Source organism: Erinaceus europaeus, chromosome 17 (genome assembly GCF_950295315.1).
Source record: "Erinaceus europaeus chromosome 17, mEriEur2.1, whole genome shotgun sequence".
Taxonomy (NCBI): Eukaryota; Metazoa; Chordata; class Mammalia; order Eulipotyphla; family Erinaceidae; genus Erinaceus; species Erinaceus europaeus.
The window spans coordinates 81,443,019-81,470,260 of NC_080178.1; the positions used below are offsets into that span (position 1 = coordinate 81,443,019).

Consider the following 27,242-nt stretch of genomic DNA (forward strand, 5'->3'; position numbering starts at 1 on the left):
ATATATTGTCTGTTTTACTTAGAGTAATATCCAGCTGTTTTTCAGATGGTGTTAAGCTCATGGGCACTGTTATAACACTTTTCTCAACAACCTTTGTGTACTAGGCTTGTGGTATAATGTGGAAGACTAGGGTTTCCAGATGCCTGATTAGAATGGAGAAACATCTGGAACTTTACCTACTTTTAGGGAGTTAATTGCCCAAAGTATGATAAGGTCAAGTCTTACTCTTTCTTCCTAGTCCATTTATTTATTTATTTGCCTATAGGGTTATCACTGGGGCTCGGTGGCTACACTGCAAATCCACAGATCATGGTGGCCATCCCCCCCCTTTTTTGCCCCTATTTTGATAACAGAGAAATTGAGAGAAGAGGGGCAAATAGGGAGAAAGACCCCTGCTTCACCACTGGTGAAGCATCCCCACCTTCATGGTACTATGTGCTGTTAACCAGGTGTGCCATCGTCAGGGCACACCAGTCCCATTATTATACTCAATTATTAACCTCTTAAAGAAATGTCACCAAGAATGACCAGGACTAAGAGGTAGATCCTGCTACAAATGGGGATTTAGAGTTCTGTTTTCTGAAGTCAGATATCTCTTTCCCTGATTTGAATTCTAGAACCCTGCAACCCGGCAATAATAAACCTGGTAATAACCTTTTATTTTCATTGTAGCCCTCTCAAGGTAGTTCTGTAACCCCACTTTCATATTACTGGTCCTGTAGATGATATACTTCTTGCTCTTCATGACTGCTTTCAATCATGACTCTGCCTTCCCTTGTAACTTCCCAGCTTTGAGTCTTAAACTATCAGATTATATCATTGATAGTTTAATTACAAATATGGATAATCTTTTCAATAACCTGACATACTGGTGATTTGAATAAATCTACTGATTTTGCTCTCTACCATTCCTTACCAACCACTCCATTATACTTTAGATCTTATCGCCAAGAACTGTAGCCCTTACCTAACCTTAGGCACATGCATGTCTGATCACCATCTTCTATCTTCCAGCAGCTTGGTTCCAACATTCCTGTAACTATCACCTTGCATTATTCCTGGGTAGTTTCCTCCCTTCACAATCAACTCAAGCATTGCAGCCATTTTCTTGCATGTATTTTTAACTCAGTTTATCCTTTTTGTCATGTTCCCTTTATGAAATCACAGCTTTAACTAAATTAACTCTGACTCTTCTGTACCTATACCTGACTGGTCTCACTTTAACTTTATGTTCATAACATTCATGTTCTTGATGCTTCTAACAGTCAGATTTGAGTCAGCTTCCCACTCTTTAAGGTCAGGGCTCAGCACCCTTTTTCTGTAAAATATCAGACAGTATCTTAGCAGGTCATTCAATCTACTGCACTTTGCCATTGGCAATATGTAGATGAATGAAATTTGGATTTTATATATAATTTTTACATGTTCAGGTAGAGTGTTCATCTTTAAGCTCACCCCCCCACCCTTTAGAAGTATAATCCCTGGTAACACAGGAGGTAGCACAGTGGGTAAAGTGCCTGCCTTGCAAGCATAAAGTCCTGGTTATGATTCCCCAGGATTGTGTGTGCCAGATTAATGCTGATTCTCCCTCTCTTCCTCATGAATAAACCTTCGTTGTTAATATAACCCTTGGTAGCAGCACTGTATATTCCAAGTGATGCTGTTTCTCTAATTAGATAAATAGCTGTGATATAGTGGGGTCTCAGGTTCAGTTCCTGTCATCACCAATAGCCAAGGCTGAGCAATGCTTGGGGGGGGGGAGAGGGGAATGTGAGGGGTATCCCTGGTTAATAAGTGCACACATTACCATGCATGAAGATCTGGGTTCAAGCCCCTATTCCCACACACACTCTCTCTCCCCCCTCAATTTCTGTCTGTCCTATCAAGAGATAAATAGAAAATAAAAAGGAAGAAAAATGGCTGCCAGGAGCAGTAGATTTGTTGTGCAGGCACAGAGCCACAGGGATAACCCTAATAGGAAAAAAAAAAATCTGCTTGAAGGCTGTGCAAAAACAGGTTTTAGCCACAGGTTGTAGTTTGCTGAGCTGTCTCTCAAGTTATTGCATGCCTTCTATTGTCTTCTGAAGTCTCTAATGCTTCTCCCTGTTCTCACTCCTGATTTCATTTGTAAAATAATCAGAACACTTGCCACTACTTCCTCTACCCTCTTAACAGATCTCTATGCACAGTTTTCCTTACTTAGATAAGTAAAACTTTGTTTATTGTCTGTCTACCACTCTAGAATCTTAGTACCTGGACAGCAGAGTTTTGTTTTATATACTGGTATATACTCAGTACATTAGAAATGCTTAGTATGTAAGTACAAATGCTTACATGAATAAACACTATCAGAATAACAGGCAGGAATTTAAAGAACTTTATTGAGAAATTTATCTGGAATTTAAAGAACTTTACTGAGAAATTTATCTGTCCATTAAAGAGGAAAGACCTACCTTTCTTGGCAGCTTGAGATCTTGAACACTTTAAGTGTTAGATCAAATTTCCTTAGAAGAAAAAGTTCACTATAAGAAATTCACAATTTAGGGAGTCGGGCGGTAGCACAGCAGGTTAAGCGTGAAGTGCAGGATAGGCATAAGGATCCTGATTTGAGCCCCCGGCTCCCCACTTGCAGAGGAGTTGCTTCACAAGTGGTGAAGCAGGTCTGTAGGTGTCTGCCTTTCTCTCCCCGTCTTCCCCTCCTCTCTCCATCTCTCTCTGTCCTATCTAACAACGACGACATCAATAACAATAAAAAACAAGGGCAACAAAAGGAAAAATAAATAAATATTTTAAAAAAAGAAATCCACATTTTTATGGGTATATTTGTGAAACTAAAGTTTCAGGAACTACTGTTGCATATTTGATATATCTTGATATAGCCTTTTTTTTTTTTTTTTTGCCTGTGTGTGTGAGGGAAGGTTTGCAACTGATTATATTGATTTAACAGATTTTACTAGTAGGTTTGAAAAATACTTCGGGGTCCTAATTACAAGCATTCTATCTACACAGAGCTCCTGATAATTTTTGTACATGCATAACATCTCTCAGTTTTCCACATAACAATACAACCCCCACTAGGTCCTCTGTCATCCTTTTCCAGGACCTGTTCCTGATAAAATTTCTTTAAAAAAAAAAATTTTATTTATTTATTCCCTTTTGTTACCCTTGTTTTTTTATTGTTGTAGTTATTATTGTTCTGTTATTGATGTCGTTGTTGGATAGGATGGAGAGAGGAGGGGAAGACAGAGGGGTAGAGAAAGATAGACACCTGCAGACCCGCTTCACCGCTTGTGAAGTGACTCCCCTGCAGATGGGGAGCTGGGGGCTCAAACCAGGATCCTTACTCTGGTCCTTGTGCTTTGCACCACATGTGCGTTTAACCTGCTGCGCTACCACCCAACTCCCCCTGATAAAATTTCTCAGGCCTCACCATTACATATGAATGGGTAGTAAGAATCCCTAGACATTTCAGAAATGCTTCTAACACAAATATCAAAACAAAACCTCAAAACAGACAACTAAAAAAACTAAATGTTAGTTATAATACACAGGGTCCCAGGTTCAAGCCCCTGGTCCCCAGATGCAGGGGGACAGCTTCACTAGTGTTGAAGTGGGGCTACAGGCATCTCTCTCTCCCTCTCTTGTCTTCCTCTTCCCTCTCGATTTCTCTGTCGATATCTAATAATAAATACATTTAAAAAAAACATTAGAAATATCCTCAGAAATAAGAACAGGATAGAGGGTGGACAATAAAGTGCTTTTTAGTAAATTTAATATGTACTAGAAATGTGAAAATTCGGTCTGTCTTTCCCACTCACTGTCTTCCCCTCCTCTCTCCATTTCTCTCTGTCCTATTAAAAAAAAAAAGAAATGTGAAAATTCAGAAGAGAAGTTGGAAGATGGAAATCTTTCAGAAAAATCAAAAAGAGATGGAAATGACAAATTATTGTAGGACAAGCTGTGTAGATTTAGAGAGCAGCTAATCCAGGGTGAAGAGAGGATGATAAGACTCCTGGAGGGCTATCTTCTCTTAAATAAGAAAAGATAGGCTACTTGATGTGTTTGAATGTATTATGAGTTCAGGATAAATTTGATATAGATATCTGAAAGCTAAGTATTTAAGAAAGTGTGGAAAAAGGCAATGGTTTGACTTCGATGAAAAATTAGTTTTCTAATGGATTTACTGAATAATAACAGTAAATAACAACTTAGTCATAACAGAATATAGTATTTTATGTAAGTTGATATAAATATATTGAGGGATGAAGGATATAGAAATAGTACATGTGTTTATGATAGGGCATGAGTAGTTTGTTTTCCGTAGCAACAAATAGCACAAACTGAAAACTGAAGAACTAGTACTATATGCTTATTGTTAAGGAGTAAGGAGATAAATCTCAAGAGCTATTTAAGAAAGAAGTTGGTTTTGGGGGAAAATAAAACTAGGGGGTTGGGGTGGGGGGGTCTTGATTGATTTTTTTAATGTACTATAATTGGTTAAAAAATTTAAGTAACAGTATATTTCACTTATTTGAAAATGTTAGCAAAGAAGAGGGGCTGTTTTCTAAGTAAAGGCACTGGGAAACCAATAATACTGAGTAAATGCCTATCTAAAAGAAACAAAATATTCTTCCTGCTTTGGTACTAACCTTTCTTAACAACTTTCAGTAGTAGAAGCACCAGCATCTCTAGGTACAGAGAGAATGTCCTGGACGCATAACTTATTACATTGGTAGGAACTACCAAGTGATGGCATGGCAACTTATGTGATTCTATAGGCAGTAGAGGACAGAAAATCTCACCAAAGAGCAGTTAAGTAGGAGGAAACATCCTGGGAACACAAAAGGGGAAGGACAGGTCTCATAATACATTCCTGAGTATGCTCAGAAATAACTGGAAGAAATTTGTGGGGGTGGGAGATGGGAGTGGGATAGATGAGGGGAATGTCATGCTTAAAATCATCAGAGGCACGGTCCAAGGAAATCACCATCAGTACTGTATTTGACTCCACTTGTTCTGGATTGGTGTAGCCTAAGGAGATCCAAAAAGATGAGGTGGAGAAATAAGAAAGGACACTCAGGGGCTGGGGTTCAAGCCTCTGGTCCTCACTTATTGGATAAGTGATAAAGGAGGGCTGTAGGTGTCTGTCTCTTTCCCCTCCCCTCTCAATTTCTTTGTCTCTATCCAGTAATAAATACTTTAAAGAAGAAGAGCCACTCAGAGAGTTATTTGATCACTAGAAGGGAAAGGAGAGGGTGAGAGGACCGAGAACAGCTGGCAAAACCTTGGTCTCAAATACATTTGTCCCAGATGCATACATTGTCACTTCTATTTCCTAACCTTCTGACTTCCACACTTAAATTTAGAGAAGGCACTTAGTCTCCTGACCATCCTCCACCAGGGAATTTGTCAGCCTCACAAAGAGGATTCAGGTGAGGTGGGGGGTGCACCTGGGCTTGTGTCACTCTTTGGGTACTAAAGCCTGTCTTGCTGGAAATTAAAACATCTCCCGTGTGACCTAAAGGTATAGAAAAGATTTCCACTCTCCTGCCTACTGAGGTAACCTAGATCCTATCTGGATTTTTTGGACATTGAGAGGGCTAGTGAGGTAGCTCATTTGTATAGTGTGTTGCTTTGCCATGTATACAACTCAGGTTCAAGCCCAGATCCCACCATATTGAAGCATGTTTTGGTGCTATGGTATCTTTCTCTGTCTCCATCTAAAAACAAAACAAAACAATGAAATCCCATTCCCAAGTCAACAAAAAAGTAAAGGCCTCTCTCATTCTCTTTTCCCCTTCCCTGTTCTATACATTCGTTGATTTTTATTCTATCTCAGTCTCCAGGTGCAAATACAAGGTTCCTGTCTTCATGTGGAGGTTTTTTGTGTGTGTGTGGTTTGGGAATTTGGTTGGAGGGTAGGAATATAGACAAAAATGAAAACATAATTTGACCATAATGGGGTGAGAAAGATCCTGGGAATGCTTTCAAATTTAGAATGCTCCTGACACACACACACACACACACACACATATATATAAATTCAAAGTATAAATAAGACAGAACAAGAGCAACAGACCTCATATTACAGTTGTCTTGGCAGAAGTATATAACCCCCTAACTCTTAGCACTAATAATATACCAACTCCCACCTGCCATCCCATCCCTGCTCAAGGCAAGCCATTTGAAATTATACTTTACTTGTGGAAACCAGTCTATATTTTAGAACAGTGATGCCTAATAAAAATGTTCTAGTAGCTACATTTAAAAGTAAAAAGAAACAAGTGAAATTATTATTGCTGACAGGGCTTTACTGGGCGTTATGCCTGCAGGATCCCACCATTTCTGACACTTTTTTCCCCCTTTTATGCAGTTAGAATGAGAGGGAAAAGAGAGACACAGTAACTAAGGAAGCTTTCTCTTTATCATGTCCCCTGGTGCTCACCAGGGCTCAAACTGGAGTTCTCCAATATGGTAAAGAGGCATCTCTCAGCAACCCTCCCCTCCATCCTACCCCCAAAATCATTTTAATAATTTAAATAATATATTTCAACCTTTATATAAAAACAGTTGAGACATTTTATTTAAATCCAAAGTATATTTAAATCTTTAAATCCAAAGTATATTTTACACATAATATACCTCAATTCAGACTAGCTACATTTCATTTTCCAATTTCAGCAACATTTTGAGGAAATGTTGATTTACAGGGTCTTTGTTGTTTTTGTTTCCATCTCCCCAAATGGGTATCAGTACATCTCACCCTCAACCAAACTGTTCTTATTCTGCCAGAACAACTTCGGTCCCTCCCCTCCCCTCATGCCCCCCCCCCCCTAATTCTGTACATTTAGAGTAAGGGAGAGACATCAAAGCACAGCTACTTTAGCATCCAGGAGTTCGTGTTGGTTCAATCCCTGGTGCTCCCCCCTTTGAGCTATCTCCTAGCTCTAGCCATATCTCCAGTGCTTTTAGTTTCTACACTGCAGCTTCACAGGAAAGTGTGATTCACATTCTGCCCAGACTGGGTGCTCTTGGTCTTTCCCAGTTAACAGAGGAAGCCCAGACTGATGCTTTCTGTCCATCTCCTGTTGACCTCTGTACCACAGTCCAGGCCCTAAGAACAATTTTGAGGAAGGGTGAGGAAGCCAGTGCTGTTGAATCCAAAGGGCGTTCCCTCTAGGTGACGGGCCTGGGTGACCCAAATTTGCCCCCCAGCCAGCTTTTAGCAGTGGCAGAGCTGCAGAGCCTCGCAGCCAGGATGCCGCCGGCTCAGGCGCGGGAGGGGCCTTGCCGCAGGTCTGGACTGGGGCCAGGAGGGCTGAATATATCCCAGCAGATGGCTCCCACCAGTCAAGTGGGATGAAGGGCGCCCTCGGCTAGCAGACATCTCTACCAGCCGGGAAAGGCCATTTCTGACGAGTTTAAAGGAGCACGGTTACTAACCCCGCGACCAAGACCTGAAATACTCATTGGAGTAAGAGCCAGGCCAGAGTGTCTGCGCTGTGTCAGTGCAGGCTGAGCTCCAGCCTCCATTCACCGAGGGGCGTTGCCTCAGGCCTCGTGGTCCGGCCTCCTCACTGCCGACCTCCTCCGGGCTCCTCATTGCCCCGCCTCCTCCGGCCTCCGGACTCCCGGCCCCTCACTCCCCGGCCTCCTGCGGCCTCCTCACTCCCGGCCTTTCACTCCCGGGCCCCTCACTCCCGGCCTTTCACTCCCGGGCCCCTCACTCCCGGCCTTTCACTCCCGGGCCCTCACTCCCGGGCCCTCACTCCCGGCCTTTCACTCCCGGCCCCTCCCGGACCCCTCACTCCCGGGCCCCTCACTCCCGGCCTCTCACTCCCGGGCCCTCACTCCCGGCCTCTCACTCCCGGCCCCTCACTCCCGGCCTCTCACTCCCGGGCCCTCACTCCCGGCCCCTCACTCCCGGGCCCTCACTCCCGGCCCCTCACTCCCGGGCCCTCACTCCCGGCCCCTCACTCCCGGCCCCTCACTCCCGGCCTCTCACTCCCGGCCTCTCACTCCCGGCCTCTCACTCCCGGCCTCTCACTCCCGGCCCCTCACTCCCGGCCCCTCACTCCCGGCCTCTCACTCCCGGCCCCTCACTCCCGGCCTCTCCCGGGCCCTCACTCCCGGGCCCTCACTCCCGGCCTCTCACTCCCGGGCCCTCACTCCCGGCCTCTCACTCCCGGCCCCTCACTCCCGGCCTCTCACTCCCGGGCCCTCACTCCCGGCCCCTCACTCCCGGGCCCTCACTCCCGGCCCCTCACTCCCGGGCCCTCACTCCCGGCCCCTCACTCCCGGCCCCTCACTCCCGGCCTCTCACTCCCGGCCTCTCACTCCCGGCCTCTCACTCCCGGCCCCTCACTCCCGGCCCCTCACTCCCGGCCTCTCACTCCCGGCCCCTCACTCCCGGCCTCTCCCGGGCCCTCACTCCCGGGCCCTCACTCCCGGCCCCTCACTCCCGGCCTCTCACTCCCGGGCCCTCACTCCCGGCCCCTCACTCCCGGCCTCTCCCGGGCCCTCACTCCCGGCCCCTCACTCCCGGGCCCTCACTCCCGGGCCCTCACTCCCGGCCTCTCCCGGGCCCTCACTCCCGGCCTCTCACTCCCGGCCTCTCACTCCCGGGCCCTCACTCCCGGTCTCTCACTCCCGGCCTCTCACTCCCGGCCCCTCACTCCCGGCCCCTCACTCCCGGCCTCTCACTCCCGGGCCCTCACTCCCGGCCCCTCACTCCCGGCCTCTCACTCCCGGCCCCTCACTCCCGGCCCCTCACTCCCGGCCTCTCACTCCCGGCCCCTCACTCCCGGCCTCTCCCGGGCCCTCACTCCCGGCCCCTCACTCCCGGGCCCTCACTCCCGGCCTCTCACTCCCGGCCTCTCACTCCCGGGCCCTCACTCCCGGCCCCTCACTCCCGGCCTCTCCCGGGCCCTCACTCCCGGGCCCTCACTCCCGGCCCCTCACTCCCGGGCCCTCACTCCCGGCCTCTCACTCCCGGCCTCTCACTCCCGGCCCCTCACTCCCGGCCCCTCACTCCCGGCCCCTCATTCCCGGCCTCTCACTCCCGGCCTCTCCCGGGCCCCTCACTCCCGGCCTCCTCCCCTCACTCCCGGCCCCTCACTCCCGGCCTTTCACTCCGAGCGCCGCAGTCCCCGGCCCCTCACTCCCGGGCCCCTCACTCCCGGCCCCTCACTCCCGGGCCCTCACTCCCGACCCCTCACTCCCGGCCTTTCACTCCGAGCGCCGCAGTCCCCGGCTGACCTAGTTCCGGGCGGAGCGGGCACCGAGCCTCAGCCACACCGCGGGGCAGAGCTCAGGGGGCTCGAACCCCGGGCCGAGGCCGCTCAGGCGACGATGGGCGGGAGGCTGGGTCCCGGTGACTCCCCGGTCCGCCCGCCCTTCCGCCCCGCGCAGCCTCGGGCCCTGGGCTCGGGAACCGCTTCCGGGGCGGCTGCTCTGCCGCTGACCCGGCGCGACCCGTGACGCGCGGCCCGGGCGGAAGTGCGGGCTGAGGAGCCCGAGTCCCTCCCGGAGCAGGTCTCCGGCCCGGCCGGCGGCTGTGGGCGATGGCGACCCTGTGGGGCGGCGCCGTGCGGCTCGGCTCCCTGCTCGGCCTGTCCTGCGTGGCGCTGTCGGTGCTGCCGCTGGTGCCGCTGTCAGCCGCCGCCAAGGTGAGTCCCGGCCTCCGCTCCCTCGCGAGCCCTCCCCAACCCTCCGCCGCCTGGTTCCGTCGCCTCCACCCGCCGCACCCTCCCCCCGGACAGCGCCTCCTCCTCCGCCAGCCCGGCCCTCCTCTCAGCCGGTTCCCCTCAGCGCTGCTCCCCTCAGCCGGTTCCCCCTCAGCGCTGCTCCCCTCAGCCGGTTCCCCCTCAGCGCTGCTCCCCTCAGCCGGTTCCCCCTCAGCGCTGCTCCCCTCAGCCGGTTCCCCCTCAGCGCTGCTCCCCTCAGCCGGTTCCCCCTCAGCGCTGCTCCCCTCAGCCGGTTCCCCCTCAGCGCTGCTCCCCTCAGCCGGTTTCCCCTCAGCGCTGCTCCCTTCAGCCGGTTCCCCTTCAGCGCTGCTCCCCTCAGCGGGTTCTCCCTCAGCGCTGATCTCTCTCAGCCCCGCTCCCCCTCTCCCCTCCGAGAACCCTCAAGCTCTGACAGCCTTCCCCAGTGGTCCACGAGTCCCACAGGCCTCCCCATCCTGAACGCCCGCCTGCCCTCCCAGGCCACACTTAGTCACCTTGTTTTGTCGGTAGCTACCCGCTCTGACTGCCTGGGGCTGGAAGCCTAGTTTCCCGGTAAAGGCCACTCAGCCGGACCAAAGCTGCTTCCCTTGTGTACTGAAAACATTATTTTAATGGGAGAGAGAGAGAAAAGTGGATGGATGAGTGGATGGGTGGATAGATGGAGAAAGGCAGGCAGGCAGAGAGGCCAGAGCGCTGCTCAGCTCCAGTTTGTGGTTATGCTGGGGATTGAACCTGGAACTTTTGGAACCTTAGTTAGGCATGAAGTCTCTGTAGCCATTGTGCTGTCTCCTTAACCCTGTCCTTCCTTTCTGACTGTAACTGAGTTCATCAAAATCTTCGGTAGGATTCTGGCATACGCCAGCCCCCTTTTTTTCCCTCTGTGTCATCACTTTCTAGCAAAGGGTGGAAGGGCACTGGGTACAAAACTAACTCATTTAGTAATTTTTAGTTTGATTCTTCTCCCCATCCTTTTGCAGTTAACATTCCTGCAATTAGACACAGATGTAGGTACTGATAGATGGTCAATTTGAGTTTCAAATTGTGATTAACAAGTTACAGATCATGTATGGGTATCATCTTAAAATAATTGTATGTAGTCTACAGTGTTTTGTTAACATCAACAAAAAGCATGGCTTTTAAAAACTTGTATCTCAAAGTTATTTAACATTTTGAAAAATTATTTTTTGGGGGGATGGCATAATGGTTATGCAAAGAGATTCTCATGCCTGAGGTTTCAAAGTCTCAGGTTCAATTTCCAGAACCACCATAAGCCAGAACTGAGCAGTGCTCTGGTTAAAAAAAAGAAAAAAAAGGTTTTATAGTATTTGGCTGAGGAAAATGTACATGATGTAGTTATTTTTAAAATATTGATGGTAAACTGTAAACAAGCTACAGCAAATTTCCATTTTGGTTACAGAATTTCGAGGATGTCCGATGTAAATGTATCTGTCCTCCCTATAAAGATAATTCTGGACATATTTATAATAAGAACATATCTCAAAAAGATTGGTAAGTATTCAGTATTGTTGAATTACCTGTCAGATTTCTTTTTGTGATTTTCATTGTTAGTCCAGAGTGTCCATTCAATGTTTTCTTTTAAAATATTATTAAGCATAAGCAAAAGTGTCAAGTTGTAGTTTCACTTGAAAAACTGAAAATGAGATTCTAAATGATGTAAGAAGCATCGTTTATCTAGGTTATCGTTTTTGCAATTTGTAAATTTGATGACATATTGGCAAATATAGGAGACTGTCTAAAAATGTCAGAGGCTCATTAAGGAATGAGTTGTATAAATAAAAGTTTCCCAGTTGTGTATCATAAATAGGTTCTAGGTGTGCCAACGTTCTAATTCCTTCTGCCCTCGGGGTAATCAGACAAGCCTGGGATCCTGTCTGACTAGCCATCAGAAACTTTGTCTACTTATCCCAGTGGGCCTTATGAAAGATAGCTTTTTCTACATATGCTATGACAAGGTTGGGAAGCAGTTGTTTTGTAGACAGGCTCTTTTTCATTGAGCTGTGATGCTTTGGCTTGTAACCACAGTAGATTTCCAGAACAGGCTTTTAAGGAAGAGCAGCTCTAAATGTTAATGCACTTAACACACATACACTCCCTTTATTGGGGAGATTAATGGTTTACAGTCAACAATAAAATATAGTAGTTTATACATGTGTAACATTTATCAGTTTTCCACATAACAATCTAATCCCCCCACGTTAATATATTTCCACATGTACATGATTTCACAGCTAAGTGGCCAGCAAAACTTTGAAAGAAAATTAAACTTCATTCAGTTACAGTGCTCAAAGCTGGCTTTGAAAAAGAAAGGTGGTCTTTGAACTTGCTTCGCTTCCCTGATGCAACTGTCTGTTCTTAGCATGTGCATTTATCTTTAATGTGGTATTTGACGAGTATATTTTTGCAAACTTCTTATGAGTGATGTGTTCCAGATTACAAGTGATTTAGCAATATTCTTATAGGCTTTACATCAGCAGACTACTTTAAATGGTACAAGGAAGCTCACATAAGTATTTACAACTATGAAATTTACTAATATATTGAACATTTACAGCAGATTCTACTATCTGTAATAGAATATTTTGTCTATTATTTGAGTGTCAAACTCACTGTTCATGTGTTTAGCACTGACTTTCTGTTATTCCGGCTTCAGTCAGAATCATCTGTCATTCATATTGGTTATTGGTTAAAACAGGTAACTTTGAAAAAGTCTTACTTGGAATTTTTCTTTCCTCTCTCCATTACTTACTTTATGCAACTTAGCCTTTTACTGGGGAGAGGTTTTCCCTGTTGTCATTGAAAAAAAATTTAATTGGTTTTAGAAAGATAGGCAGCATGCTGTGGCTTTACAAGAGCTACAAGGTCTCCTTGCTGTAGAAAAATTTTAACTTCGGATGGGGGTGGGTAGGTAGCATAATGATTATGCAGAGACTCTTGTCGCTGAGGCTCTAAAGTCCTAGGTTTAATCCCCTGCAACCATGATAAACCAGAGCTGAGCAGTGCTCTGGTAAAAATAAAACTTTTGGGCTTCCATTTTTTCCAGTTGTAGTTTCAGTTTGTCCTTGGTTTATGCTGACTCACCTAAATTTTTTTTTTTTTTTTAAGTTGTCTGGTATTAGGATGTGGTTTAAAGCTGATGTCATTCTTTTGGCACTAGGGGGAGATGTTGTCTACTCCTTCAGGTGATTGAGCTCTGTATCTAGGTTTTGTTTATAATCACTGGCCAAGCAGAACCAACCTTCCCCTCTTCTCCAAACAGTAAATTATTTGTGCTGCATTCAATGTCTCAGTCATTAACTGCTTTTCTACTTCAAAGGAAACAAAAAAAAGTGGGCTTGAATTTTCACTATTTGGGAGTTGCCGAATCAACCCTGGCAATTAATGAGGTGACAGATGTCACACCCAGATTGCTCTCACACCCACTTTTCTGAAATTCTACTGGTGGGGGGGGGTTAGGTTTAATTATTGCTTTTGATAAAAATTAATTTACCTGTTAAAGATGACTGATTAGAAAAAAAAAGATGACTGATTAGGACTGGGGGGATAGTATAGTGGTTATGCAAAAGGCCGTTTATGCCTGAACCACCAAAGGTGACAGGCTCAATCCCCAGCACCACCATAAACCAGGGCTGAACAGTGTTCTGGTAAAAAATAAAATAAAAATATAATTTTCAGGGCTGAGTGGTGGTGCACCTGGTTAAATGCACATATTACCATGCACAAGGACCCATGCTTGAGACCTTGCTCCCCACCTGCAGGGTGAAAGTTTCACAAGCAGTGAAGCAGGTCTGCATGTGTCTGTTTCTCTCCCTTTCTACCTCCTCCTTGTCCTCCCTCAATTTCTCTCTGCCCTGTCCAATAAAGTAGCGGGTGGGGAAGGCAAAAATGGCCGTGGGAAAACCCTGGTGGCAAATAAAAAAGAAAAAAAAAATGGGGCTGGGTGGTGGCTCACCTGGTTGAAAGCATATGTTAACAATACACAAGGACCCAGATGCAAGGCCACGGTCCCCACCTGCAGGGGGAAGGCTTCACAAATGTTGAAGCAGATCTGCAATTGTCTCTGTCTCTCTTCCTCTCTATCTCCCTCTTCCCCCTCAATATCTGGTGTCTCTATCAAATAAACAAACAACCTAGAGTGGAGGGTAGATAGCATAATGGTTATGCAGACTTTCATACCTGAGGCTCCAAAGTTCCAGGTTCAATCCCCTGCACCACTATAAACCAGAGCTGAACAGTGCTCTGGTTAAAAAAATAACAAAGGGGAGTTGGGCGGTAGCAGGTTAAGCGCAGGTGGCGCCAAGCGCAAGGACTGGCGTAAGGATTCCGGTTCAAGCCCTGGCTCCCCGCCTGCAGGGAAGCAGGTCTGCAGGTGTCTTTCTCTCCCCACTCTGTCTTCCCCTCCTCTCTCCATTTCTCTCTGTCCTATCCAACAAGAATGACATTAACCACAACAACAATAAAAGAAAAACAAGGGCAACAAAAGGGAAAATAAATTTTTTTAAAAATTTTTAAAAGACTGAACGTTTATCTTTTTTTTTTTCCTTTCTTAACTCAGGAAAATGACCATGAAAAGTGTCTTTTGAGGGGCCAGATGGTTGTGTATCACTTGAGTGCATAGGTTACCACGTGCAAGGACCCAGGTCCAAGCACCGTACCCCCGCCTGAAGGGAGATGGCTTCACTAGTAGTGAAGCAGTCCTACAGGTGTCTCTCTTTCTCCCATTTCCTCTCAATTTCTTTCTATCTTATCAAATAAAAAAGGGAAATTTTAAAAGTGCATTTTGATAGGGTATAGTGAAAAAAATCATCCTAAGGAAGGCTGCACTGGTGGAGTGAGTGAGGCAGAATTTCTAGTACAGTTCTTGGAGGACACCAGACATGCCTAAGGAAAGGGTGACAGAAAGCAAGAGAATTGTTCAGAAACTGCCAGGATAGGAAAGCTTTATCTACTTTTGCTGAAGGTGATCAAAATAGAATCTTAATAGATAGGGAGAATAGTATTTTCCATTTATTTATGAAAGAGTTACAGAGATACCAGAGCACTGATCAGTTCTGGCTTATGGTGGTACTGGGTATTGAACCTGGGACTCCAGAGCCTCAGACATGAAACTTTTCTGCATACTACCATAGATTTGGTTTTCTGTTTGTTTGTTTGTTTCAATAAGTCATAAGTTACTTGAGAGGTGAATGTTAGGGAAGAGCCAACGAAAAAAACATTCCACCTTTTACTATTTTCATACCTTTTGGAGATAACTAATTCTCATTTTAAAACATTTTTGTTATTCTCCTACTTCTATAATGTTTTTCAAAAGATTTTTGTACTTGTTAAGGAAAGCAAGAGGTATGGGGGGACATCCTATTGAGCACATGATACTATGTGCAGAACCCAGCCAGGTTCAGGCCCTTGCTCCCCACCTGCTGGGGGGCTGGTCTGCAGGTGTTTTCTGTTTCTCATTCCTTCTCTAGCTTCTCCTTCCCTCTCAATTTCTCTGTTCCTACCAAGGAAAAAGAAGGGGGAAAAGAGTGGGAGGGTGGTCACCAGGAGCAGTGGATTCATAGTGCTGACAGCAAGCCCCAGTGTTAACCTGGTGGTAACAAAAAACTGAGCATTAATTGGGAGGGCCAGGGAGACAGCATAGCAATTATGCAAAAGACTTTTAAGCCTGAGGTTCTAAGGTCCCAAGCTCAATCCCCAACACCACCACAAACCAGAGCTGAACAGTGCTCTAGGTAAATAAGGTATTTGTAAAAATAGATCTACCACACATCCAGCAGTCTTACACAAAAAGCTATATATGCATACCTCTGTCTGTTGCACCACTATCTACTATAGCTCATTTATGGAAACAATCCAATTGCCCAGCAACACATGAGTGGATTAAAAAGATGTGATATAGGGCAGGGAAGATAACATAAATTATGTAAACATATTTTTATGCCTGAGACTCCCAAGTTCACAGGTTCAGTTCCCTGTGTCACCATAAACCAGAGCTGAGCAGTAAGTGCAAATATATATATCTATATATTTTTTGTCACTGAAGTACTACTCACCTATAGGTAAAAATGAAATAATGCCTTTTGCTACAACATGGATGAATCAGAGGTGGGTCATGTTCTGTGAAATAAATAGAAGGAAAAAGACAAACACCAGATGATCTCAGTTATGTGGAATATAAAGAAACAAAGCAAGGGAACAGACAAACACAAACCCCTTAGAGTCAAGGCTGAGCCAAGGTTACCAAAGAAGAGGCTTGATAGTGTGGAGGGTGCCCACTGTTAGAGTAATACTGTTACCTTGGTAGTAAACATAGTGTGGTAGGTAACTCATACTTTAAAGAAGTGTAAAACATGTAGTCTTGTAAATCAATTAAAAATACATTAACAAAGTCATATTTCAAAAAACAATGATATAAATTTTAATTAAAAGTCATTGTTCCTGGGTGGGGGTAGATAGTGTAATGGTTATACAAAGAGACCCTCAAGCCTGAGGCTCCGAAGTCCCTGGTTCAATCCCCGGCACCACAATAAACCAGAGCTGTGCAGTGCTCTGGTGTTCCTCTCTGTGTCTTTCTCTCTCTGCACCTCTCTCAAAAATAAAATAAATAAAATGCCTTAAAAACATAAAATGTTTTTTTAAAAAAACTATCTAAAAGTCATTGTTCTTACTGTAACTTTGAGTTTCAGAATTCATTTGTTTTTGTGATTAGCTACCGCATGGCATACTGTGGTACTTAAGAATGATATTAGTAAAGTCACTAAACAGTTTCATATTTGAACAGTGCCCCCATATCATGTTAATCATTTAACATGATTTTGCATAATAATTGAATGAATCTAGATATGATTTGATCTACTGCTAAGAAATACATTATCTTTTCTTTTTTTCCAGTGATTGCCTTCATGTTGTAGATCCCATGCCTGTACGGGGGCCTGATGTAGAAGCATACTGTCTACGTTGTGAATGTAAATATGAGGAAAGGAGCTCTGTTACGATCAAGGTAAAAAAGGAAAAAGTGTTGTTTCTGGTTCTGGATTAGTTCTGGATGGCATCTAGATGAGAAAGTGCCGGCCACCTGAATTCTATTTCAGTTACCTTAACTACTGCTCTGAATTCCTTATCCCAATCACTCCCTCACACTTCCTCTTTACTCCTAACCTAACTCCAGAAACAGTGGTCTGCTCTGCCTGCATCATTGAGATACTTTGTGGATCAATTAGAATACACTAGACAGGTGTAATTTTTGAAATAGCACAAATTGTGTGTGATTAGCATATCCCAGAAAGCTAGCTTCTCTGTAGGCCATGTACAACAAAAGCATATCTGACTGAAAACTAAGAGTGATATGATTAGGTCTTCTTTCCTGCTGGCCTAAACCTTAGACACACACACACTTCTTGTCTAGAAAAATAATTTCTGGATTTTGAGATTTCCTTTATGTCCTAGAAACAGAATTTATCACCACTCAGACCTCTAATTAGTTTGGTCAACAGTTTTACCCCCAATAAAAAAATAGCTGAGGCTTACAGGAAAAAAAAATTGATAGGACAGAGAGAAATTGAGAGGGAAGGGATAAGGAGGGACAAAGAGGTAGTCATCTATAGCACTGCTTCATCACTTGTAAAGCCCTCCCCCTGCAAGTAGCGACCAGGGGCGTGAACTGAGGTCCTTAATGCGGTAACATATGCACTTAACCAGATGCACCACCTTCCAGCCCCTCCCCAATTTACTTTATATGGATCTTTTCATTACTTTTTTTTTTAAAGATTTTTTTTTTAATATTTATTCCCTTTTGTTGCCCTTTTTTTAATGTAGTTATTGTCTTGTTATTGATGTTATTGTTGGATAGGATGGAGAAAGGAGGGGAAGACAGAGGGGTAGAGAAAGATAAGACACCTGTAGACCTGCTTCACCACTTGTGAAGTGACTCTCCTGCAGGTGGGGAGCCAGGGGATTGAACTGGGATCCTTACACCTGTCCTTGCACTTTGCGCCACCTGCGCTTAACCTGCTGCGCTACCGCCCGACTCCCTGGATCTTTTCGTTTCTTTCCCCAAAATGAGGCCTTAAAGGGCAACTGCAGAAGACAGTTTCAAATATTTCTGTTGTGATTGACCCTGTGGGAGAATTCTACTCCAGTAGGGTGCTTTTTATACAGATGTCCTTATTAGGCCTTTTAAATGTTTTATTTATTTTAATGAGATACAGAGAGAGAGTGAGAGACCAGAGCATTGTTCACTGAACAATTCAAATTGAACTCAGTGGCCCAATTTTTCTTATATATCTATATTTAATATTCTATACTTACAGAGAGAAAGAGAAAGCATTATGCTACCATTCATGGGCTTATCCTGGTGCTGTCCCTGGTGTCCTCACATGGTGCTAGGGATCCAAACCAGCGTCCTGTGCTTGATAATGTACATGTCTCTGTGTAGTTGGCTATATGTTTTCTTCTCTTTCAGACAGATTGCTTAGAGAGGTAAGCTTTAAGAGATTGTCACATTGTTTTCCAAAATGATGTGTACTACTTTACAGTACCCTCCTCCAACAGTGTACGAGTTTGGTTTCTTTTTATCCTTGTCACCATGTGGTATCTTATCTCTCTTTTATTATAGTCATTCATTCTAGTGGGGTGGTTATCACACTACTTTTCAGCAACACAGGAATTAAAATCTCAAGAGAATCACTGGTCTGAAAAGTGTTGAGTTGTTTGAAAAGCCATGTCACATTTTTGCATAGAGAAATATGTCATGAAGGGCCAAGCCGTGGCACACCTGGTTGATCACATACATTACAGTGCACAAGGACCCAGATTCAAGCCCTTGGTCTTCACCTACAGGGGGAAAGTTTCATGAGTGGTGAAGCAGGGCTGCAGGTATCCCTCTATCTCCCCCTCCTTTCTCAATTTCTCTCTGTCTCTATCAAATACTAAAAGTTAAAAAAAGGAAAGTATGTCCTAACTTCTCCAACAACCAATATTATTGTAGCAGGCTGGCATGTAGCTCACCTGTTAGAGCGCGCGCGTGCGCGCGCACACACACACACACACACACACACACACACAATCTAATTCAAAGACCCAGGTTCAAGCCATGGGCCACCACTGGGAAGTACCTGTAGAGGGGAAGCTTCATGAGTAGGGGAGGTGCTGCAGTTTCTCTCCTTCTCTGTCTCCCTCTCTATCTCTGTGTCTACTACCGTCTTATCTAGAGAAAAGAAAAGGGGAAAAAAGATCAAGTTCAGTTAAGTCATGCAGCCCCAGCAATAACCCTGGTGACAAAAAAGTTTATTATATAGGTAAATTGATCTAGAAGAGCATTCTACAGAAATTCACTTGAATTTCATTTTCTTTTTTTTGCCTCCAGGGTTATTGATGGGGCTCAGTGCCTGCACTACAAATCCACTGCTCCTAGAGGCCATTTTTCCCCATTTTGTTGCCCTTGTTATTTATCATCGTTCTTGTTATTGTTGTCGTTATTGGTGTCATTGTTGTTAGACAAGACAGAGAGAAATGGAGAGAGGAGGGGAGACAGGAGGGAGAAAGATAGACACCTGCAGACCTGCCTCACCACTTGTGAAGCGACTCCCCTGCAGGTGGGGAGCCGGGCTTGAACCGGATCCTTACTCCGGTCCTTGCGCTTTGCGCCATATGCGCTTAACCCACTGCGCTACCGCCCAACCCTTTGAATTTCATTTTCTATTAGGATTCCTGTAATTTGTTTTTACAACAGTGCTGCTGAATCTAGGACACTGTATTCAACTATTGCAAACTTCTTTTTTTCTCTCCTTAAGTTTATCTTTGGGGCTCAGTGCCAGCACTATAAGTCTAGAAACATAATTTCTGGATTTTTGAGATTTCTGGTGGCCATTTTTTTATTGGATAGAAGAGAAGAAATTGAGAGAGGAGGGGGATAAAGAGAGAAAGATAGACACCTTCAGGCCTGCTTTACTGCTTGTGAAGCATCCTTCTGCAGGTGGGGAGCCAGGAGCTTGAACCCAGATCCTTGCACAGGTCATTGCACTTAGTATTGTGTGTGCTTAACTGGGACCTGGCCCCCTACAGCAAACTTCTATGGTAGCAGTGGTGATGAGTGATTAACAGGAAGTGAAGGTAGAGTTTAAAGACTCACAAAAAAGAGGCCAAAGACAAAATATTTACATTCCTTGTTTTCTTTAAATAATACTTGAGGAGCTGGAAGGTTGCTTACCAGTAGAGAGCTCACCTTACTATACAGCAGGCCTACATCACATGGAAGCCCTATGGATAGTATTGGGGGATAGTGCATGGGTGGTAGAGTGAAACTGAGATGTCTTTTCTCTCTATTTACCCCACACCATGTTAGAAATATATATACACACATATATTATAGAGTGGGACTGAGCAGCTACTCAGTGGAATAATGTTTGGTGAGAGAGACCCTGTGCTCACTCCCCCACACAACATTAAATAATACTTGAGTGGAGAGCTGAGTTTGTTATGTTGGAATAGGGTTTGGACAGGAATTACATATGTTTAACAGATAGGCCAGTCACTCTGGTGCTTATACAACATTCTGATTTCTTGGCATGAATAGTGATGGAACGTATTTTCAATTTCCTTTAGGTTACTATTATAATTTATCTCTCCATTTTGGGTCTTCTCCTTCTGTACATGGTATATCTTACTCTGGTTGAGCCCATACTGAAGAGACGCCTCTTTGGACACTCACAGTTAATACAGAGCGATGATGATGTTGGGGTAAGTTTTTACCCTGCTCATGGCCTGTTTTTGTCATCATCTGATGTAAAGGACAGTGAAAAATAAACATATAGATGTTCATGTGCTGGAGCAGATACTCAACTTATAACTTTATAAAGTTATAACTTTAGTATATATGTATGAGGAAAATTGTTCTATAATTCTATAAACAGTGATTTAGACTTAGGATACTTGGAGTAGTCTTCACCTTTGGTATTGAGGGTACAATTTTCACTGCCTTTCCCTGTTTACATTGAGAAAAGCCTCTGAGTTAGTATTTTTCCCTAACTCCTGTCTCAACAATTTTCCTGTTAGCATTTTAGAGGGGAAAAAGGTATTTTATTTTAGAAGCCTAGTGAAGGAAAACATAAAAACCATGATTTTTTTTTTTTCATAATGATGTATATAGCTTTATAACCTACTGGTGTTTTCCACTTCCTGTTTTCCTTCTGCTTAAGAAAATCTGCAATTTTTAGAGAAAAATGAAACCATCTCTCCAGATTCTCTTCTTACACATTTATATTTGTACATATAGTTGAGGTATTCAGTCTGTATATAAATTGTTTTGTGTCCTCCTTTTTTGTGTTAAAGCTACTTCCTTCAGAAGTGTCTAGGGATTGATACTTATTTAATATTCACGCATTTTTAAAATTTATTTTTACTGCTGGAACTTTGTGCCTGCACAATTCAATTGCTCTCCATGGACTGTCTTTCTTTCAACTTTAGTCAGAAAGAGACAGGGAGAGAGACAGGACGGGAGAGGAAAGACACCAGAGCACCATTTCACTGTTAAAGGGGCTTCTTGATGTGGTGCCTGGTGCTCCCATATGATCTTGAGGGCTTGCGCCCAGGTCATTGTGCATGGCAAAGTGTATGCTCTACTGTATGAACTATTTCCCATCCCCTATATAAGAATATTTTAAAAGTGACTTTATTTTGAATTATTTTTTGGGCTGTTAGCCTTTAAAGTAGGTAGAGTGTTAAGAACCAATTCCAGGGCAGGAGTAGATAGCATAATGGTTATGCAAAGAGACTCATGGCTGAGGCTCCAAAGTCCCAGGTTCAATCCCCTGCACCACCATAAGCCAGAGCTGAGCAGTGCTCTGGTAAAAAACAAAAACAAACAAACAAACAAGAACCAATTCCAGTGTAAAGGTAGGGTGAGTCCTTGCCATCCACTGTCAGAAGTTCCTTTACCATGGAGTGACTTGCAAATCTGTAGGTAAAAGAAGGGAAAGAGGACCCTGGCTGATTGCCTTGAGCTGTAACTATAAAATCCTGCTTTCTGATCTCTACCCTGTGGTCTCATGGATATCAATCATGAATACACACTAAACATGATTTTCATTTTTTAATTAAAATTTTTTTTACCACCCCATCACCAAAGATCTGTGTCCCTGTCCCCACCCCATAGATAACCACTCAGTTCTTCCATGGCCTTAGAAATAGGCTCACATTTTTTTTTTCACATTCGTATATTCAATTCATATTCCACATATGAGTGAAGCCATTCTGTAGTTGTCCTTCACCTCCTTACTTGCTTCACTAGCATCATCTTCTCCATTTCCATCACTTTATTCCAAAGGACACAGTGTCATCTTTTTTTTAAATTGTTGAATAATACTGTTAAATATATGTTCGATAACTTTTTTAAAAAAGATTTTATTTAATTATTCATGAGAAAGACAGGAGAAAGAGAAAGAACCAGACATCACTCTGGTATATGTGCTGCCGGGGATTAAACTTGGGACCTCGTGTTTGAGTCCAGTGCCACCTCCCAGACCACTTTTTTTTTTTTTTTTTTTTTACCCAAGCACTACTTAGCTCTGGCATATGGTGGTAGGGGCCTGGGACTTCTGAGCTTCAGGCTTGAGAATCTCTTTGCATAACCATTATGCTATCTACCCGCCCCCCCCCACACACACCCCTATAACTGTTTTATCCAGTCATTTGTTGAAGGGCATCTTGGTTGTTTCCAAGCTTATATCCCTTCAGATTGGTATTATTATATCTTTTGGGTATATGCCTAGTAGTGGAATTGCTGGATCATAATGGCATTTCCATTTGTATTTGTTTAAGGATTCTCCATACTGTTCCATAGCGGTTGTACCAGTATGGATTCTTACCACATCCTCTCCAACATATGAAAATATTATGTCAAAAAAAAGAAGAAAATATTATGTCAAAGTCCATGTGAACTAGCTCATTATAGACACATAGGAAGACTGACTTGGGAGTCAGTAGGTGGCTTATCTGGTAGAAGGCACACATGACCATCACAAAGACTTGGGTTCAAGCCCCAGCCTACTAGATGGGAGCACTTGCAGAGGGAAAGCTTCCTGAGCAGTGGAACAGTGCTTCAGCACCTCCCCTTTCTTTGTCTCTCTTTGCTGCTGTCTCTTTCTCTGTTTCTCACCCTCTATCAAAAAGGAAAAAAAAAGACTGTTGGGAGAAGTAGAATCATGTAGGCACTGAACTTCTTTGACACCCCAGGTGACAAGAAATAGTTTGATTTAACTTACATCCTTTATAACATTAACTATCTGGTTCCAGGTTTCAGGGGTGGATATTAATGTTGCCACACAGAATCTAAAATAAATGGATGTACAGTGTATAAAGGACAGTGTGTAGGACAGACATTTGATTGTGGCATCCCATGCTTAGTAACCATTTTGTTCTGTTCACCAGTAATTGATTCTGTGTATGTTGACCATAGAGGACATGGTCTCTGAGGCCTAACTAGCTCTTGAATATCTGTTAAACAGTATCTGGGCAAAGAGGTTTTCTAATCAGAGCTGTGAATTTATGGTAACAATTTGTACAAAAAGAGAGAGAAAATTTTTCTGCAGCTGTTGTTTAAGATGTGCTTTAAATAGTTTTTTTCCCCATTTTTGTTCAGCATTTTAAATAAAATGAGTTAGTGTAAATAGTTAAGAAACTCACTTAACTAGTCACAATATTTACACAGTGACATCGTTGCTGTTATCAAAGCATTACATTAAAACATGTTTTTGTATTGTAATTTTATCAGGTGTAAAAAGAATAAACATATAAAAAGGATAAATCTCTATTTGCATTCCTCCAGCATCTTTGAGCATGAGCAACTAGTTCAATCTTGTTCTGATAGAGAACAGAACAAAAGGATTAACTGGGGTGTTTACTACTTTAAATTTGTTTTTTAGAAGATTTCTCTTCCCCTGCCTTGAAGGTAATAAGACTTTGTAATTGAGAGGTTGCTGATAAAGTATATCCTTCTTCCCAGTCTTATTTTTATCAAAACAAACCAATGCTAATAATATTTTATATACAAGTTTACTGGAGCATCTTATTCCTATTGTGTCATTCTAATCTACCCGAACAAAATCAGTGTGTTGACATGATAAAACACTTACCTAACCAAGTCAAGGTTAGGTAAGCTGAGTTTGTGTTTGTGTTAATTTGTTAAATGACCCCTGGACCCTTTTTCCAAATAGGAAATCATTTTCTTGTCTTTTTTCACATCTTTAAATCACTATTAATTTGGGCATTTTTTGTTATTTTCAAAATTAATGGGATTGGTTTGCACAAGCTATTACCTAAATTATGTGAAAAGTGGAGGGAATGTTGGTAAAGAAGGGGTAGGGTTCTTTATAGAAAATTATTTGAGGGGGCCAGGCGGTAGCACAGCAGGTTGGTGCGAAGTGTAGGGATCCTGGTTCGAGTCCCTGGCTCCTTGTGTGTGTATGGGGGTGGGTATTTACTTCACAAGCGGTGAGCAGGTCTGCAGGTGTCTATCTGTCTGTCCCCCTCTGTCTTCCCCTCCTCTCTCCATTTCTCTCTGTCCTATCAATGACAGCAATAACAACAGTAATAACAACAGTAAACAACAATGGCAACAAAAGGGGAAAAACAACCTCCGGGAGCAGTGGGTTCGTAGTGCAGGCACTGAGCCCCAGCAATAACTCTAGAGGCTGGAAAAAAAAGAAGAAAAAGAAATTTATTTGAGGGGGCCAGGCGGTCATGCACTTGGTTAACTGCTCACATAGTGCACAAGATCCTAGGTTCAAGCCCCTTGTACCCATCTGCAGGGGAGAAGCTTCATGAGTGGTGAAGCAGGGCTGCAGGTGTCTCTGTCTCTTTCCCTATCTCCCCTTCCCCTCTCAATTTCTCTTTGTCTCTATCCAGTAAAATGAATAAAAATATTTTTAAAAAAATTATTTGAGAAGACTGGGGAGATAGCTTAATGGTTATGCAGAATTCTTTGATGTCTGAAATGCAGACATCATGTAAATATCCTGCTATAAAAAGACTACCAGTAGTTCGTTATGTGGTTGTGTATGGCTTTCTGTAGACAGGCTGGCTCCTATCATGGATATACAGTAGAGCTTTTGCAAACACTCATAGAAAGCAATGTCGTTTCTTTCCTATAAGCATTATTTGTGATTTGAATCCTATGTTGCAACACTTAGAAGCTTTGCTAGCTGGAGGCTCAGAGGGAAAAAGGGATCAAGAAAAAGGCAAACAAAAATGATAAATTAATTTTCAGTGCTTTTTTGCTAGTTAAACAGCTGTGTTTATATCTCATTCATCGATAGATTAGCACAGTGGTTTCCTGTGTAATGACTACAAACATCCAAGCACTGGTTTACTTTGACCAGGATAAGTTGATTTTTCTACACAGATACATGGGTAGCCCTTCAATTGTCTCTTTCCTAAGGCAACAACAGACATGGAATCTACTTTGTCTTTATCAAATAGAGATGCTAAAAATAATAAATAATAACAATCTTTGGTAATAGAGGGTAATTATATTACTTGAGCTAGGCATCTTTATTACTAATTGGGGAAGGAAGGAAATGAGAAAAATTTAGGAAATCAGCTCATTTAGGGTATGTGTTAAGGTTGCCTGGAGAGAGTAAAATTCCCCAAGTTCTTGTCAAACTCATCTCCCAGGGTGGATGTACTCTAGCTGACAGATTATTCTAATATAATAGGAGTCAGAATATTCATACAGATCTTTCTGCTGTCACACATTAGTTGTTTAATATTGAATAAAGGGAGGAAATAAAAGAAAACCTCTATAACATATATATATTAACATGTGAGTTTCTTTTCCCCTATTATCACTGAAGGAGTCTTGACATAATGACTGCTTTTTTCCCCTTGGTTCCTGTTTCTTTAGGGAAATGACTTTGGAAATGGTGATTAATGAGAACATTTCATAACACCTGTTTTTGAAGTTGAATTTATCCTACTGGTAGCAGTTGACTTCTGGGAGTGCTTGGTCAAATAGGTGCTCTGTCTTTTGAACAGCTGCTTCGCTTCTATCTCTGTGGCTAGATAACTGCTATTTTGTGTGTATTTTATACTGACTGTGCTCTTCCTGATGTTCTTCATCTCTGGACTTTCAGGATCACCAGCCTTTTGCAAATGCTCATGATGTGCTGGCCCGCTCTCGCAGCCGAGCCAATGTGCTGAATAAGGTTGAGTATGCCCAGCAGCGCTGGAAGCTTCAAGTTCAAGAGCAGCGAAAATCCGTCTTTGACCGTCATGTTGTCCTCAGCTAATTGGACATCACATTCAAGGTCACAGGCATATACCTGGAAAAGTTGAGTTGTCCTGGGTTTTGTTTTAATACCCTATTGATTTTATCAACTCTTACTGGAAAGTTCAAAACTGGAAGCAAAAACCATGCTTGGTATTTTCTTTTCTTGTTAATATATTAATAGATACATTTTTAAAAGCACATGTCACAAAATCAACCAGTAAACCTTTTCCTGTTTGTGACTTTTACTAATAAAAATAAGTCTGCCTATAAATTATCTTGAAGTTCTCTACTTGGAACAAACATTCTTTTTCACCCACAGTTGTATTTAAGTTTTCAAGATAATTTTCAGGATTTTTTTGGGGGGTGGGGTGGGGAGGTGCAGTGTTCAGCAGAGAAAGGGAAGGAAGTGCTTGATATAACTTTTCTTAAGTCACTTTACTAAGCAAACTTTGTAAATAGATTTTACCTCCTATTTTCAAATTTCATTTATATCTTACAGCATACCCAGCCTCCTCAAAAACCTGATTTATCCATTTGGATTTTGCACTGACATATTATATCTAGGTATATGGCTGGCTAGCCTGTGCTTATACTTCATGAGAAACTGGATCTGAAATATGTGGTGGCTTTTCACAAAAATGCAGATTTTCTCTATTACTGTGATGTCTGATGCAGTGCATCCTAGAACAAACTGGCCATTTGCTAGTTTGCTCCAATGACTAAACATAGTCTTGGTGGTATAGTCGTTCTCATCTTCTTCTAGTGTCTTTAAGGATGAATCCCAAGGACTTGGACACTTGCAATAAAGAAATTTTGTTTTAAAACCCAAGCCTTGATAGATGACATATACATATCTATCAGCATTCTGGCCACACTGCGAGGCAGCCTTGTCAACTTTAGTATGTGTGACTTTGAATTAGAACTAGAGCTCTGAGTGCCTCTCTCTGAAAGGTATAACAGTTATTAGATAACTGGGTTGTTTTTTTTCTTACTATGTCTTCTTTTGAATGTAACAATAAAAGTAATTTTTGAAACATCTACCACTATAGATATGTCTCCTAACTTTCTTTTCCTCCCTCTCCTCCTGTAGGGATAAACTTGAAAATGTAAAGACATTTTGTACCTTGTTGAGAGACTACAGCTATTTATGCCAGTCTAATCCTAAAACATACTAAGTTATCTGTGTACACAGAGTAAGAGGACAAGAGAGAATGTATGGATACTTAGATTAAACCTCT

The 27,242-nt window shown here is 43.1% G+C and overlaps 1 protein-coding gene across 2 annotated transcripts; it reads left to right on the forward strand.

The window, feature by feature from the left end:
• Nucleotides 1-9,367: 9,367 nt before the first annotated feature.
• On the forward strand, nt 9,368-27,052 carry TMEM9B (TMEM9 domain family member B). Of its 2 annotated transcripts, XM_060177227.1 has the most exons (5): nt 9,368-9,668; nt 11,143-11,234; nt 16,632-16,740; nt 20,343-20,477; nt 25,868-27,052. In XM_060177227.1, exons 1-5 carry the CDS (start codon nt 9,564-9,566, stop codon nt 26,021-26,023), a joined length of 597 nt encoding a protein of 198 aa, XP_060033210.1. In that variant the 5' UTR covers nt 9,368-9,563; the 3' UTR covers nt 26,024-27,052. The 2 variants fall into 2 exon arrangements, with proteins under 2 accessions (XP_060033210.1, XP_060033212.1); XM_060177229.1 differs by lacking the exon at nt 11,143-11,234 and having other exon boundaries at nt 9,436-9,668.
• The last annotated feature ends 190 nt before the right edge of the window (nt 27,053-27,242 follow it).

Coding starts and splice junctions, on each gene's coding strand:
- TMEM9B (XM_060177227.1), top strand. CDS start 9,564: ATGGCGACCCTGTGGGGCGGCGCCGTGCGGCTCGGCTCCCTGCTCGGC. Junction 16,741..20,342: donor GGAGCTCTGTTACGATCAAG/GTAAAAAAGGAA, acceptor AATTTCCTTTAG/GTTACTATTATAATTTATCT. Junction 20,478..25,867: donor AGAGCGATGATGATGTTGGG/GTAAGTTTTTAC, acceptor CTGGACTTTCAG/GATCACCAGCCTTTTGCAAA.